The following is a 14,943-nucleotide window of genomic DNA, read 5'->3' as shown; positions in this document are numbered from 1 at the left end:
AAGATGTTCCATTTTCCAACCCCGCCATATATACGGTAATATTTAATAATATATTTTTCGCCTAAATTTTGTCCTTGAGGAGTATCTTTTCTTATTAATGGGGGTTAGAAAATGTGGACTCCCTTATTTTATGGTAGATTATGTGCCAGTGATCCTGACTCATCAAAAATAGAAAAACTCTCTTTAGAACTGGCATTGTCAAAGTAATGTGGCCGAAATCCTTTTACGGTGATGGTCAAGATGGTGGTGGAGCTCAGAGACATAGACCATACGGAGTGTGCTTACCCAAATCAATAAATCCCGATTCATATCTCCTTTCACACAAGGTAGAGAGGTGTCCCAACCTACTGTATAAGTAACAAAAGTTCAGCAATATTTCATAAGTGAAAGCGACGGTCATTCCATCACTTTGTTCTGATCTAATCTTCATAAATCGTAGTAGAGGTTTGTTCACATTGATTTTCACTCGCATATGCAGTGTTGAACTCCAGTATCTATGATTAGCCATATGCTCAACGTTCGAAAACGCCCATACGATTGCCTATATACCGTGCAATGTCTTTCGTCATCTTTCTAATCGGAATATCATGCACGTGTACTTAGAAAGACCTAATTGAGGTCAACATCCATATGATTATCCTTATAACCTATTTTGTTGACGATCATAATATTCTTTTTAAAGTTCCATAGGCATCCATCAAGGGCTCAATTTTGTCTACGATGCAATGAAAACATAATAGGTATAGGTTGTCCTGAATAGCATTAAGGTCCATTCCTTTTATCGGATTGATAACCGAAAGGAGCATCTCCTTCAAGACATTAAAATGAACCTTTTTGTTGGTTAGAAGCCGTCCAACTAAATAATATCCCCCCCCCCCCCCCCAACATCCAAGTTACTCGACCAATCTCCATTAGGGATAATAATGCTATTCTCTTCCTCCTCAGTCGCACAAACTACAAAAGAACAAGAGAAATGTGGAAACGAAAGGTGAACAAAAGGAATAGAAATCATAAAGCAGGAAAAGGACAGGGCCATAGCAAAGGTCTTGAGTAGAGTAAAACACCTGCCGGAGTCTGTTTTGGTTTGGAGAAGCGTCAAAGCATAAAAACACACACCGTCAAAGAAGAGATTGGGCACTCATTAGAGAGACAAAAGAAATAAGGAAATTGTTGGGAGTGTACTTATAGTTACAAATACAATATTAGTGGGTCTATTTTTAATTACTACTACAAACGCAGGATGTCTATTTATATTTTCAAGAAATATATAATATTTATGTAATTAAATCTAATATTAGGATAATTTACCTCATGGGAAGTTACTTGTAAAATTTTGACGTCTATTTATAATTTCAATTATAATTTACTTGTAATTACAACTATAATATTAAAAAATATATTTATAATTTTATAAAAAATTAAATAATATTTATATAATTAAATCTAATCTTACAAATCATCGGTGTAATTTACCCTAAAATAAAAGAACATGACGACAAGTACTTCCATTTCTACTACTCATTTTTACCAAGAAAAGGAAAAAAGGTTTCGTTTGTGGCTGTTGCACGAGGAGAAATTCGAGAACATTGTACTCCTCGCTACATGTGTTGTACTTCTTGCGTGCTTTGATTGGGAGGAGAATGGCGACGAGAACAATATATATTCTTTTCTAATCTCCAATTCGTACTCTCCGCTAGTTTCATTTCGTGATCAAAATGCTGGAAGCTGCTCCACTGCTGTTCACGCCAAAATGCCACCCCACCGCTTCTCTCCACCCTTCCACCATTTTATTGAACAGAACCAAGAGCCCATTTCGCCCTTCTTTTTCTTGCTCACCTCCCAGCAAGAAGTTCAAAATCCATGCTGCAAAACAGCAACAAGCTGATGAATTGGAGCCTCAGAACGATAACAAGCCAGGTACATTACTATTTGACGTTGTTTTTCTGATGTGGGTTCTGCTTGTTTTCTTGTTTTCTTTGTGGTTGTTATGAGGTTATGGGAATTGGTTATATGTATAGTCTTTTGAATGCTCAGATGATAGAAATGAGTTGTTAACTGAAAAGGCTGGTCGTGAAGAGGTTGATTTTGGGTGGTTATCTGCATTTCCCCATGTCTTGACTGCTTCCATGTCCAATTTTCTCTTTGGTTATCATATTGGGTAAGCTATGTGTTCCCTTTAGCTTTTGTTTTCTGTTTTGATCACATAATACTCTCTCTGCGTGTGTTTGTGTGTGCATACATGTGCTGTAGCTGTGGTTTGTAATTTGCTTGGGCAACCTATTAGAGATATTCGGGCTCGAAAAGATTTTTATCTTTGCTTGATGAATACATAAATATACATTGATGTATTATTGTGTATATATCAATTTGGATCACTAAAGAACATCAATAGATGTTTCTGTGCCCTCAACATGATGCAGTGTGATGAATGGTCCTATTGTTTCTATTGCCAAGGAGCTTGGTTTTGAAGGAAATTCCTTTCTTGAGGGACTTGTGGTTAGTATATTCATAGGTGGTGCATTTATTGGAAGCATAAGCTGTGGATCTCTTGTTGATAAACTTGGTTGTCGCCGCACATTTCAGCTTGACACTGTACCTCTCATACTCGGTGCAATCATAAGGTAATTATTTGAGAAAATATCAGTAAGAAGGAAGTTTTTCTTGTATTATTTTGACATCATGTTTTCTGGAAATTATTCTTAATTTAGTTTTCAAAAATTGCAACATTGATTGTTGATGTTGTGTTCATCAGTCAGGAAACATGCTGTTTGCCCTTGTTTCTACAGATGTTTGACATTTAAAAAGAAAAATTACATGATCTTCAAGCTTCATAGAAGACCGTTGGCAAGTAGTTTCTGACTATATGATAATCATGCTAAAATTAGAAGCATGTCAGAGAGCAAGATCTCTTCATGATGAGAAACTTGAGAAAATTCTATGAAAAGCCACCCATGTATGTTAGGCAAGTAAATCTTATAAAAGTTTTGTAATGTTCTTTTGCTCTGAATAGCAAGAACTCGTACACATTTCTGGTTAAAGGACATTACAATCCTTTAATGTTTTATTTTTTAACTTAAAAATCTATTTACCATTCCAGCAGTGTACAATTTCATTAATAATATATATATATATATATATTAATTTCATCAAAGACATTTCTTCAAACATTTTAGAAAGCACAATGTCTTCATGGAACTCATAGAAAATTGACCCATGAAATTCCTCGCAGTAGGTTTTTGCACAAAAAGATGTTTATCTTGCATATCATTAACTACACTAGGGGAAACAGATTCTTTAGGCTCCATACTGGCTATAAGTTGCATGGAAACATGTACCACAGAGGCATGGATAATTTAATCTTAAGCTTCACTTTGATTTTCCAACTAATGAAGATGAGTGCAAGGATTAAATATTGAGTGCTAGTTATAGGAACAATAAATCAAAATCACCAAATTTTCTAGAGTTTTCATTCTTGACCTGTGAGTGAAATTTGTGGATTTTTACTGGTCTTACATTATTTGTCTTCTTACGCTAGTTTGATGTTTGAACAATTTCTAACAGTGCTCAAGCACACTCCTTGGACGAAATACTATTGGGGAGATTTCTAGTTGGCATTGGTATTGGAGTGAACACAGTTCTTGTTCCTATTTATATTTCAGAGGTAAAAGTTAACTACTATGTTTATGATACCTTGTGGAGTCTGCAATATCATCTCTTTGCTGGGTATATAATTTTCTAGTTTAAACTACAAACACATGATTTTCCATCCATGTTGTCATTTGAAGGCTCTTTATTTCCATAGCTATGTTACCTCTGTACAATGACCTCAGGGATTCTTTCTCTCAAGTCTCAACTTCGAGTAAATGTAAAATGGGTGCATTAGTTCAACAGGGCAATAATTATTTCTTATGTTGTACTTATACTGTTAAATCTTCAACATGGTACAAATCATTTTCATTTTATTCCTGTATCAAATTTGCACCAACCATCACCTTGCCAAATCAGTTGATCACCTCTGCTACCCTTGCCCTCTATCTTGTCATCCTTCCTAGTGTTAAGGCATGTCTTTATACTGAGCTTTCAGCATTCCTTGCATACCCTTTATGAAAACAAATTCTCTAGGCATCCAGGGGCTACATTATAATGTTTGCTTTACCCAATACGAAGAGTTAGAGAGAAGGCTAACAGTAATGCCACTGGTGGCAATAAGCTTTCTACTGGGCCTTAATACATGGAGTTTAAATGAGCATGTAATTTCAATTGCTGATACACTTTGATGAACTTTCTTCTGAGAAGATTTTCAAGTACTATGAAACTTTGTTTAAGTGACTTGAAAAACTTAAGTAAGGTCATCTCGAATAGTACTCATATTGCAGAGAGATAGACCCTTGTGCTATTCCTAGTGTGGTGTTTGAGAGAGAGAGAGAGAGGCCCTTATTGGTACCCCCACGTGGGGAGTTAGGGGACTTCTTTTCCTGTATGCTGGAGTCTTTGAGATTTGTGGGTTGGTGGCCACAGAGGACGGTTGTATATATGATACACTAAAGATCCTTCCAAAAGAGGAAATATGTCTTAATTCATTGTTACATGATAATAAGCCTGTATTTACTCCACACAAACTTCACTTGACAAGGCTGAAGTTTCATTGTGGGCTTTCACTTATGCTATTAACTTCCACATTGTTTTATAGGTTGCCCCAACAAAATATAGGGGTTCACTGGGGACGTTTTCTCAGATTGGGACATGCCTCGGAATTATAGCGTCATTGTGTTTAGCGATTCCTTCAGAAAATGATCCTCACTGGTAAACCCTTTACCTATATATATCTTCATTCTTGCTAGAAGGTAGATTCTAATGTTGAAAATTGGTCCATATGAAATTCGTAAGGAGATTTAAGGTAGATGGGGCATTCAAATATGAACTAATTTAAGGAGAATTATATCCACAGTCCTTAAGGTTAGGTTTGTATATAGAAAGCTTTCCACTGTTCGGGAATTTACTTTTACCCCCCTCGAAGGCTCGAAGTCAAAGATGTCTGATTTGAATGGTTAACATGTTATGATAACATTTTCAGAAAGTATGATGCATTTTGGAAACTGTCCTGACGTAAACAATGAGGGGTGTGTAGGGCTTCTTATTTTATTCCTTCCCCCTTATTTGAACCCGAACTCTTCAGTTGTTGATGTCATTAATCATGATTTCAGTTTTGAGAGGATTTTAATTTTGTTTTGAATTTCAGTGCAAATTTCTTGTTAATTATTTACTCAATTTTTAAGGAGTTCTAATTATTTTCTTAAGTTGAAATTAGCATTTTGTTTATTGCAACTTTAGGGGGTGTTTTCAAAAACTTATGCTTTTCAAAAGTGCTTAATTTTGGAAAAAGTGGATAAGTGATTAAGATGTAAAAGTTGAGAGTGATTGTAAGTAATAGTTATAAGTAGAAAAAAAGTTGATGTGGAAGTGTTTGGTCGAAAAGTTGGTCTCTCACCATCTTATTTGTAAAATTACGTGACTATGAATAGATTTTAGCCATTACTGGAATGGGGTGTTAAAAAATAGTGAGGGCGAAAAAGTCATAACCAATTTATTTACAAAAATGCCTTAAGCTGCAATGAACACTTTCTCACCATTCTTACCAGCTCACAAATTTTATCTTAATTAAGAGCATCATAGAAGTTGTATTTCCAAACACCTTAGCTTAATTTAAGCTATAATTTGAAAAGCACTTAAGAATGTTTTGCAGACACCCCCTTAATTAATATAATGTGAAATAGCACGGGATGACATTTGAATTTAATTGTAGGATACATAAAATCTCTTAACGTTAGATGGGTGATGCATCTTCTTGTTCAATTCAAGTTGAATTTCAATGGTTTTTCTATTTAGATTCTTCCCTTTCTTTCATCTTTCACAAAAAATTCTTATCAAAGTTTACACTGGAGTAAATTTAATAAATTTATCAAAGTTGAAGCAAAACATAATAAGACAAATGTTCTGATTAAGTATATTTTCGCTTTGATTTGATCCAAATTTATTGAATTTTTTCAATGTAGAGATATGTTTAATTAATTTCAAAGAATTTTAAGTTTTTCAAGGTTTTCCAAATTTAGTGATATTTATAATATGTCTCTAGAACTTTTTGTAATAAAATAATTGAACTTTTTCCTTCACTGAACCAAACAACATATAGGGGTTGAATTCATACTTGAATACTTGCATGGATAAGTAGACTATGTTTATGTGTGTGTGTGTGTGCATGTTTGTATTAACAACTATAACCGATCTTTTTGAAATGCATCATTTATGTGGATTCAGCAGCAACTGCAAAGAAGTTATTATTGACTTTATCACCATCAACATTATCTTTATTCTTATAATAACTTATGCCACACGAAGGAGGATGTTTGGTCATTTGATTATAAGGAAGGAGAATGTATCCTAAGTATTGCTGATAAGTCACCAATTGACTCTAGTAGTCCTTGTGTTTAACATAATATTCCGCATTTAAATAACAATGTCAGCTGTATCTTCTGTTGCAAAATGGTATTGCATCTTGTATTTTATTAAATATATATAAACCACGTCTATTAAAATCCATTTCATCTATATATTTAAGGAAATATTTTATACATGCTACATGTATAAATATTAAATGGAAGATGACAGTCAATATTGATTTGCAAATAGAAGATACAATTGGGTGTACTACATTTACATTCCCTCCACTATGTATACCTAACAATAATATCCTTTATGTCATACAAATATACACAATAAAGTAGGGGCAAATTTGTCATTTCATTGTATCTTTAACTTTTTCTAATTTATATTACCAAAAGGGGGCAAGGCTATTTTTTTAGACAACAGGAGGTTATATGCAAATTTCATTTACCCTTAATTTAGTGCAGAAAATCTTAATCTAGTTACATCTTTTGCCTGTTTTCCTTTACTGTGGAAATTCCGCTCGAGCTTGGGCAAGATTGTTGGTGATAGATAGAGTCAGTTACAATAGTTTAAAGTTGCCTGTTACCACTTATGATACACAAGATTTTGAATGTTTTGTGCTTTTGTCTTTGTCCTTTATTGCAAGCTTCTAAAGGTTTGACAATCTGATATCTTATGGATTACTCATCTTTAAAATTGTTTTTACCAGTGCTCCTACTATAATTCCAGAGTGAAATAACATTTTATATTATATATTTGAAATGCTCTCATCTAATCATGCTCATTTTGACAGTTTCATTAATCATGTAGAAGCAGTTTCATGCTGTTATTTTACTGATTTGGGCAAAATTTACTATCTGATTATTAGGTGGAGGATAATGCTGTACATAGCTAGTATACCGGGATTTCTTCTTGCCCTGGGAATGCAGTTTGCGGTTGACAGCCCTCGCTGGCTATGTAAAGTATGATATAATTTCTGTTCTAGCATAGATTTTCAAAACCTCTTTGTTCGCATGGTCATAATTCTGTACTTCTTGAGGATTTTGCAGGCAGGTAGAATTGATGATGCTAAAGAAGTAATAAGTAACATTTGGGGTCCATCACAAGTTGATAAAGCTATTGAAGAATTCCAGTCTGTCATTAGAAATGATGGCGCTGATTTAGATAGCAGTTGGCTGGAACTCTTGCAGGAGCCTCACTCTAGAGGTGGTAGCAAGGTGTATTTTCATTTCTTGTTTTATATCCGTGCTTTTGAAGCTTGAATGCATATTATGATTATTATCTTAGTTACATGTCTTCTATTACATATGAAGAAAAGCCTAGTGTAGTACGTGTCGCATACAGATAGGTTGGAATGCTTTGAGTCGTTCACAAGGGCTTTGGCTGACTAATTAGAGTGGTTTGCTTCACAGATTCCATACTATTGGTTGAGAATCCGGCTATTTCAGCCAATATTTCTGGATCTACTTGCCAATTCTTTTCTGATTTGACTAAAATCGGCAAATATTATAAGAGCAAATACTTTTCATATCACTTTTTCTACTTTTCTACTTTTCAATGTTCGTACATTAGAAGGTTATAAAGTAACAGATTATATGAAGCAACAAGGGAATTAATGCACGAGAGAAAATCATATTGAAAGTTTTGAAAGACCAAAAGACCAATCAACTTCATGTTGATTTTCCTAATGGGCTCATTGATAACCGGAAAGTGCTAAGAAAAGCAGGGTCAAGCTTCAAGATTATATATTGAAAAAAGAGTATCAGGATATCTTTTCTCCTTCAGAAGCTTTGCCCATCTGTTGTTGGTCCATTGAGATAGCTGATGTCTACTTATTTCAAAATTATATACTGCAGAACCACTTTTTGTTCATTAATGCCACTCTTTAAATTTAGGGTCCCTAGATGTGTTTTCCGTCAAATGAAATGTTCAATCTCCATGTCCATATTTAATTGTTTTCTTCCATATCAAGTTATCACAGTTATGGCAAAGCTCACCATGTAGCATGCATGCGGACATAATAACTTCGCTAACTAATTAGCTAGGTTGGGTTGGTATAAGCTTCCTAAGTCAGATATCGTCCTTTTTGCTGACCAGATGTTAAGATATTGCTTGTCTGAGGTCCTGCATAGTGCATAGGGCATAAGTTCCTAGAATAGACTTATATGGTTGGTATTGTCAGGAGCAACAGAATTCTGGTATGAATACTGCACATCACTTTCTGATTTTTGGTTGGCCTTTGTATATTATCGTTAGCATCTGGCTTAAAGGCTAAACTATTGGTTATGTTTGATGGCTGTGGTTGCAGTTGCATTAATTGGAGGTGCCCTTTTTATTCTACAGCAATTTGCCGGTATAAATGGAGTTCTCTATTTTTCTTCCTTAACCTTTCGAGATGTTGGAATCACAAGTAGTGCTATAGCAAGCTTATATGTTGGGCTTACCAACTTTGCAGGTCTTGAAACTATCAAATCTAATACATTTGCACCACACATTTATGCAAAGCATTAGGTCTCTTAGATGTGCTAAATTTCAGGTGCACTTTGTGCCTCATACTTGATGGACAAGCAAGGGAGGCAAGTGCTTCTGATTGCTAGTTACCTGGGAATGGTGAGTAAATCCATACAATACACGAAAATATGTAATAATATAATTATGCAACCGAACTAAATATATTGTCTGGTTCACACGAATTATGAGTTCAGTGCTAATGACAATGTTGTGGTCCTGAAATTGGAAAGTTGACAGCTGATTATTTTCAAAATTTGGTATAATTTTTTCTGGAAAAGTAAGCTCCCTAATGAGAAGATTGTGTCCCTTAAACAGGTTGCTTGATACGCTATTCATTTTTACGTACTTAACAGTTATTTTATTCGTTAGCAAGCTTATGCATAAATTTACCTATCTTTTCGTTTCCAGGCTGTATCTATGTTTGTCATAACTGGTGCAATCAGCTTTCCTATCGATGCAGAGATCAGCTCCAACTTATCAATATTGGGCACTATCATGTATGTTTCTTTTAGTGATATCACATAACAAGTAACGAATGCATGCTGCTATATTATTATCCCATCTTATACACTTCTACATTCATTTAATCATTTAATCTCATGGGTTGTCTCTTGGTGTTCAATTTTTTCGTACATATGTTAATTATCATTAAAAAAAAAATGCTTGTTTAATTATGTCCCATTGTCATATCTTTGTGTATGTATTATACAATTTGTTCTTAACTGTTTTGTTAATTTTGTGATCGTTACTTGTCCTCAAACTAAGGAGCATTTAATGGAGTGATTATTTGGCATCTCCGATATTCAGCTTACATATTTTAAATGGCAATTATACCGTATATCATTCTTTCAAACATGTATGTTGCTTCCAAATTCAATTACTCTGATGACCTGATGATGGGCTAGCTTGAATACAATTAATGCATACGCTTACAACCCTACAACTGGGTGGGTAGGAAAATGCACTTGGCTGCAAAGTAAAGTTTACAGCTTTTGTCTACCACTTCAGTTTTTCCTGACTTGCAATGTATCACTCTAAAGTCTCCCCATCACTTGTCCCTTTTTAAGCCCTCAATATCTTCCTTTCGTTCTTTGAAGTCTCAGAAATGGCGTGATTTTAAGTATTTTGAAGTACATTACTTCGACAGTTTTTCTCTTACCCCTGTTATTTTGAATTATCGGGGATTATGTATTTGAAACAATATTTTCTTGTTTTATTCTTGAAAGCTTTCATCTAATGTGATGATTGTTTATAGGTACATATTTACTTTTGCTATAGGAGCTGGGCCAGTTACCGGGCTTATAATACCAGAGCTTAGCAGCAGCAGGACACGAGGGAAAATCTTGGGCTTCAGTTTCTCTGTTCACTGGGTATGTGCACTGAAAGCCTGATGCCATCAAAATTAAGATCAAGAATCCTAATCAATAGCTCAATTTTCTTGACATCTATTGACACTTTGCTGAACTAGCCAAACCGATACCAAGATTTTGGCACAAATCTTTCAATATTCGGTTTCAGTTTCATTTTAATGCCAAATTAATCTTATTGGCTTTCATTGGCATTTACTGATACTAGATGGTATACTAGACTTCAAATTTCACCATATTATCCAACCCTCAACCAAGCCAAAGTCGAGATTCCTGGCAGAAGCTCCCACAAATCTGTTCTAGTTTCGTTTCTGCTTTTCTTCTTCTACCTCTCCAATCATCACTTCACTGGTTTCTTACTATGGCCTGTTGTTGAAAATGCACATCTTAAGTATATGGACTTATTACTTTTATTTTAATATCAAAGTAGTATTTGAGGTTCGTAGTACCATAATTCGGTATTTGGTTTCATACCAAAAGTTTAAGTTAAGATTTAGGTTGGGTAAGTTTCCTGAATGAACATCTCTATCCACTAATAAAATGGAAACTATATGTTGAGACCTCCCATTCTGGTTCTACTTTTTGTCCATTTTCATTGTGAATCAATTATGGGGTATGATATAGTTTGTTCTAGTCAAAGGATCAAAGGAGAAAGACGATGAATGGAAATGAGAACTTGATTTCTTGTGCATCAGTCCTTTGATATTTGAATTTTCTGAGAAAGCTTCTCTTCCTCTCTAGATGTCATCATATAGCAGCAAAAGCTATTTAGGATATGTTCTTATCTGCCTTTTGTTTTCTAACAAAAAAAATGAACCCTTTTTCTTAATTTTTGGACAAAATTGAAAACAATGGAAAATGTAGAGAATTAACTATATAAGGTAGCAACACTTGGCTATGTAATGTTTTTCCACATATAACTCTCCAACAAAAAGAAGAGGAGAATGGGATTTTATGTGAATTCCAGATCCTAACCTAAGGCCTTACAAATGGTAAGAAATATGTACTTCATCGATGTTTTAGACTGCATCTTGGATAAAATATTGAGAAATGAATAATAAAATCATAGAAGTCTCACAACACAAATATGTAAACTGCATTCCACTCTTATTGTGAAAGCATGATCTTTCTGGTGAATTCAGGTGTTTAACTTCTTGGTCGGTCTCTTCTTCCTTGAAATGGTGGAGAAATTCGGTGTCGCTCCAGTTTATGCGGGCTTTGGTGGCATTTCCTTGTTAGCAGCTGCTTTTGCTTACTACTTTATAGTCGAAACTAAAGGGAGATCTCTTGAAGAAATTGAGATGTCGCTGAATTCCAACTATCAAGGCAGGAATAAGTAACACAGTGATCTTTGATCATGAAATCATCCCAACCTGGCTTGCACTGTTGCCGTTTTGAAACGTAAGTTTCTCTACCACTCCGCCTCATGCACTCTAGTTCTGTGTCTTCGTATAATGTAGTGTGATATTTTGACGAACTTTTTAAAAATTTGTAATATTCCTTAACGTCACATATTTTTTCTAGTGGACATGTGTAGAGGATTCCTACTGATTGAAACCTTGAAATCAAATAATAAGTTTATCGTCTTTATAGACAGGATGGCCGTGAATGCTACAGGGCAGTATACAGTTAGATTTGTAGTTTTGAAATTGTATATGTTGTTATGATGCCATATGCAAAATATTACTGTTTCTTGCTTCATGCTTTTATGATCAAGAATGAACATTTCTATGTTGCAATAAGTTCATTAGCACTTATGCACATTGGTATCATGTATCCTATGTAGACTTGATTGGTTGATGAGCTCTGCTTGACCTGTTGATTTCAACTTGTTAGTCACCAGCTTTATCATCTACCAGCTGACTTATTTTGAGATCTCTACCTGATTAAAAAAATGGGTAATTTACTACCAGTTACTATGTGATTTGTTATAAATTACAAATATTTTTCGATGTTTAAAAAATTATCAATACCTCTTGATTTTAATAATGTCTAGCAACAGTATAATTTGTTAGCTTCCATTAGATCTTCATTCACTGTTTTTATCAAAAATTTTCTTGTGGACTATACTTTATAATTAAAATTTTAAGTATTTTTTTATGGATTAAGTGGATAATTTTTTTCATCCACTTCATCTATTAGTCCCAAAATCGAATGTAAAATTGTTATTAATATTTGGCTTTCATTTTTTTTTTAAATTTGATGTTGATTCAGTTTTAAATTTTAGCGTCGGTTTATCAAATATTATGACAAATGCAAAACTAATCATACAATTTTTATATATTTAATTTATATGTAATTTTTATACTTATTATTATGTATAAACTATCTTACTATAAAAATAAATAAAAAGTACAATTATGATTTCTAGTACTCAAATTTTATTTTTTTCATTGCTTAAACGAAAAATCTAATTTGCCAAAACAATGAGAAAATTTCATAATTAGAAAAATCAAATCAATTTACTTAATTCTAAGTTTTCCAGGTTTTCGATATCACATTCTGATGTAGCGAACTTTAAGTTCTATCAAAATTTTTCCATTGAAATTTTATAGAAGAGTAAACTGCATTTTGTCATTCAAACAATATTTTACACTCTGTCATTTAAATTTTTTTTTTATATCAACGTACTATCTCAACTTCATAAAATTTACACTTTATCATATATAACTGCTTTTCAATTGATTTCTAATATGTAAGTGCAATGTGATGCAATGTTTATCACGTTCACTGCACATGCTGTTTGAGCACCAATTCCAGTTTTCCAGCTTGCAATTGCTTAAAAACTTCAATCTACTTCACCTTATGAACTGAAGATGACAATGAAATCTCAAGCAATGTGATTTCTGAGACAAACTATTGAAGTGGTATCTTAACCTGAAAGACTCGAGCAAAATTGTATATATTCAACATAGCAAACATTCAAAACGATAAACCGAAGAACAAAAGGCCATTAATCACCAAAGCTATGAAACTGGTTTTACTACAATAAATTTCCCCATTCAGGACAGTCTTTCAGCTGAATTTCCCAGAAAAATGCAACCAAATATCTTTCAGATTCTACACTCTCGTGATGCCAATGGACGCTCACAGGTCTTGCACGCTCAAACCTGGAAACAAAGTGAAACTCTGTGAGCAACCGAGTTCTCTAAATTAAAATTTTTCAGATAATGCGATGCAGACACAAGTGATCAACCCATACAGTCCGAGTGGATGGATTGTCCATTCCAAATTCTATTGCATCTTCTATTCCATTTCATATATAAATGTCATATGTACAAAATCTTTTCTTAAACAAGTCAAGCCGCGTCTCTTCCTTGAACTGAATACATATCAATACGTTCATCGTTTGTATTTCAGTTTTCCAAAAATCCACAAACCTCGATGAAATTCCAATACTGTGAGATCTCAAGATGTTCATAAATTTTCAGTGGGTAAAGGATCAAAATACTTTGCATTCATTGAAAATTATTCAAGGTAAGTAAAATCACTAAGTAAGATAAATAAAATCGGAAGTCAAGTGACCTGGTGGAAGAGACTGCTTCAATTTGTCAGCCTTCTCAGGATCAAAGACACACAGAGTGTACAGGTACTTTGAGCACCTAACCTTGAACTTCACTACATCCTTGCTCCTCTTGATCTTCACCGAACGTGCATCCTTCCTTCTTGCTGTCAGAAGGAAGTCCTTTATCTCATGAATCTGCTTCGGCTGCAGATTTGATACCGCAATCAGACAGAGAGTTGAATCCAAACTTGCTAAGAAAATTTACGCAATAGGCAATTACGGATACACCAGTCATCATCAGAAAGGGGACAATTAACAATAACATAGTTTGCCACTCTCCAAAAGCACTCTAACACTGTTTTGATTATAATGACAAAACGCTTATAACAAGCTCAGGTGGCTGACATGAGGGCTGCAATCACAAGTTTGTATTGGCTTAACACCATACTTGAATCTTTTTATGTTGAACAACACACTAAAACACAGGAAATGAATAGCAGGGCCTCAAGTGTTCGGTATACGAACAGAAACCATACACAACGAATGGCAGATACAGAACGAAATTAAGATCTTTCGACTAATGCCCTCAACATTCTCAACACAATCTGCCAAAATATACTCACAACAAAGACAAATCAAACATGCAATAGCCACAAACATTGCAGTCATGAACACGCATTAAACTCAGAGATTTGAGAACCTCAAATTAGTTTTAACAAACGAAATTGGCAGAAAAAAGAACCCACAAAAGTGACAGACAAGAAATTCGTGCAAAGCATAAGAAAACAAACATACCATTCACCAAACACACACAGAATGCAAATCTGACCTTAATTTCCACAGTTCATAAACAAAATGATTATGTTTCCACAACGAAATACAAATAGTAAATGCCGCAAAGTCTTAGTTCACTACAAGCAAAACATACGCAGAGATTCACACAAACACACGAGATACAGAGAGAGATTGAGTACCATTGTAGTAGACGGGGTTCGGGTGAGCTGATTGCTGTGGAAGAAGAGTGCGAATTCCAAACCCTAACTTTGAGGCTCTGACAATTTCTGTGCAACATTTTATACTTCCGCCAAAATCCGAATCATAAAACCCTAATGGGCC

The 14,943-nt window shown here is 34.3% G+C and overlaps 2 protein-coding genes across 6 annotated transcripts; one reads left to right on the top strand and one right to left on the bottom strand.

Annotated features, from left to right (window-relative positions):
- The first annotated feature begins 1,564 nt into the window (after window positions 1–1,564).
- Window positions 1,565–12,101, top strand: LOC105158697 (Major facilitator superfamily protein). Of its 5 annotated transcripts, none has more exons than XM_011075536.3 (12): window positions 1,565–1,917; window positions 2,035–2,158; window positions 2,421–2,621; window positions 3,562–3,661; window positions 4,691–4,803; window positions 7,313–7,406; window positions 7,494–7,650; window positions 8,753–8,767; window positions 8,981–9,054; window positions 9,364–9,452; window positions 10,211–10,325; window positions 11,465–12,101. In XM_011075536.3, the coding sequence occupies exons 1-12, from the start codon at window positions 1,716–1,718 to the stop codon at window positions 11,660–11,662; spliced, it is 1,482 nt and encodes a 493-aa protein (XP_011073838.1). In that variant the 5' UTR covers window positions 1,565–1,715; the 3' UTR covers window positions 11,663–12,101. The 5 variants fall into 5 exon arrangements, with proteins under 5 accessions (XP_011073838.1, XP_088735308.1, XP_011073837.1 ...); XM_088879182.1 differs by having other exon boundaries at window positions 8,753–8,797; XM_011075535.3 differs by having other exon boundaries at window positions 1,566–1,917; window positions 8,753–8,899.
- A 1,093-nt stretch (window positions 12,102–13,194) lies between these two features.
- Window positions 13,195–14,943, bottom strand: LOC105158696 (large ribosomal subunit protein eL38z/eL38y). The gene is made up of 3 exons (XM_011075534.3): window positions 14,802–14,943; window positions 13,848–14,031; window positions 13,195–13,432 (listed from the first exon to the last, which is right to left on the bottom strand). Exons 1-3 carry the CDS (start codon window positions 14,802–14,804, stop codon window positions 13,410–13,412), a joined length of 210 nt encoding a protein of 69 aa, XP_011073836.1. The 5' UTR covers window positions 14,805–14,943; the 3' UTR covers window positions 13,195–13,409.

Source organism: Sesamum indicum, linkage group LG3 (assembly GCF_026168435.1).
Source record: "Sesamum indicum cultivar Baizhima isolate 11 linkage group LG3, ASM2616843v1, whole genome shotgun sequence".
NCBI classification, from domain to species: domain Eukaryota; kingdom Viridiplantae; phylum Streptophyta; class Magnoliopsida; order Lamiales; family Pedaliaceae; genus Sesamum; species Sesamum indicum.
Note: the sequence above shows the minus strand (reverse complement) of the source record. Positions and strands in the feature narration are given on the sequence as shown.

Coding starts and splice junctions, on each gene's coding strand:
- LOC105158697 (XM_011075535.3), top strand. CDS start 1,716: ATGCTGGAAGCTGCTCCACTGCTGTTCACGCCAAAATGCCACCCCACC. Junction 7,651..8,752: donor GCAGGAGCCTCACTCTAGAG/GTGGTAGCAAGG, acceptor CTGTGGTTGCAG/TTGCATTAATTGGAGGTGCC. Junction 8,900..8,980: donor TGGGCTTACCAACTTTGCAG/GTCTTGAAACTA, acceptor GCTAAATTTCAG/GTGCACTTTGTGCCTCATAC.
- LOC105158696 (XM_011075534.3), bottom strand. Junction 13,433..13,847: donor GAAGCAGTCTCTTCCACCAG/GTCACTTGACTT, acceptor CTTTGTTTCCAG/GTTTGAGCGTGCAAGACCTG.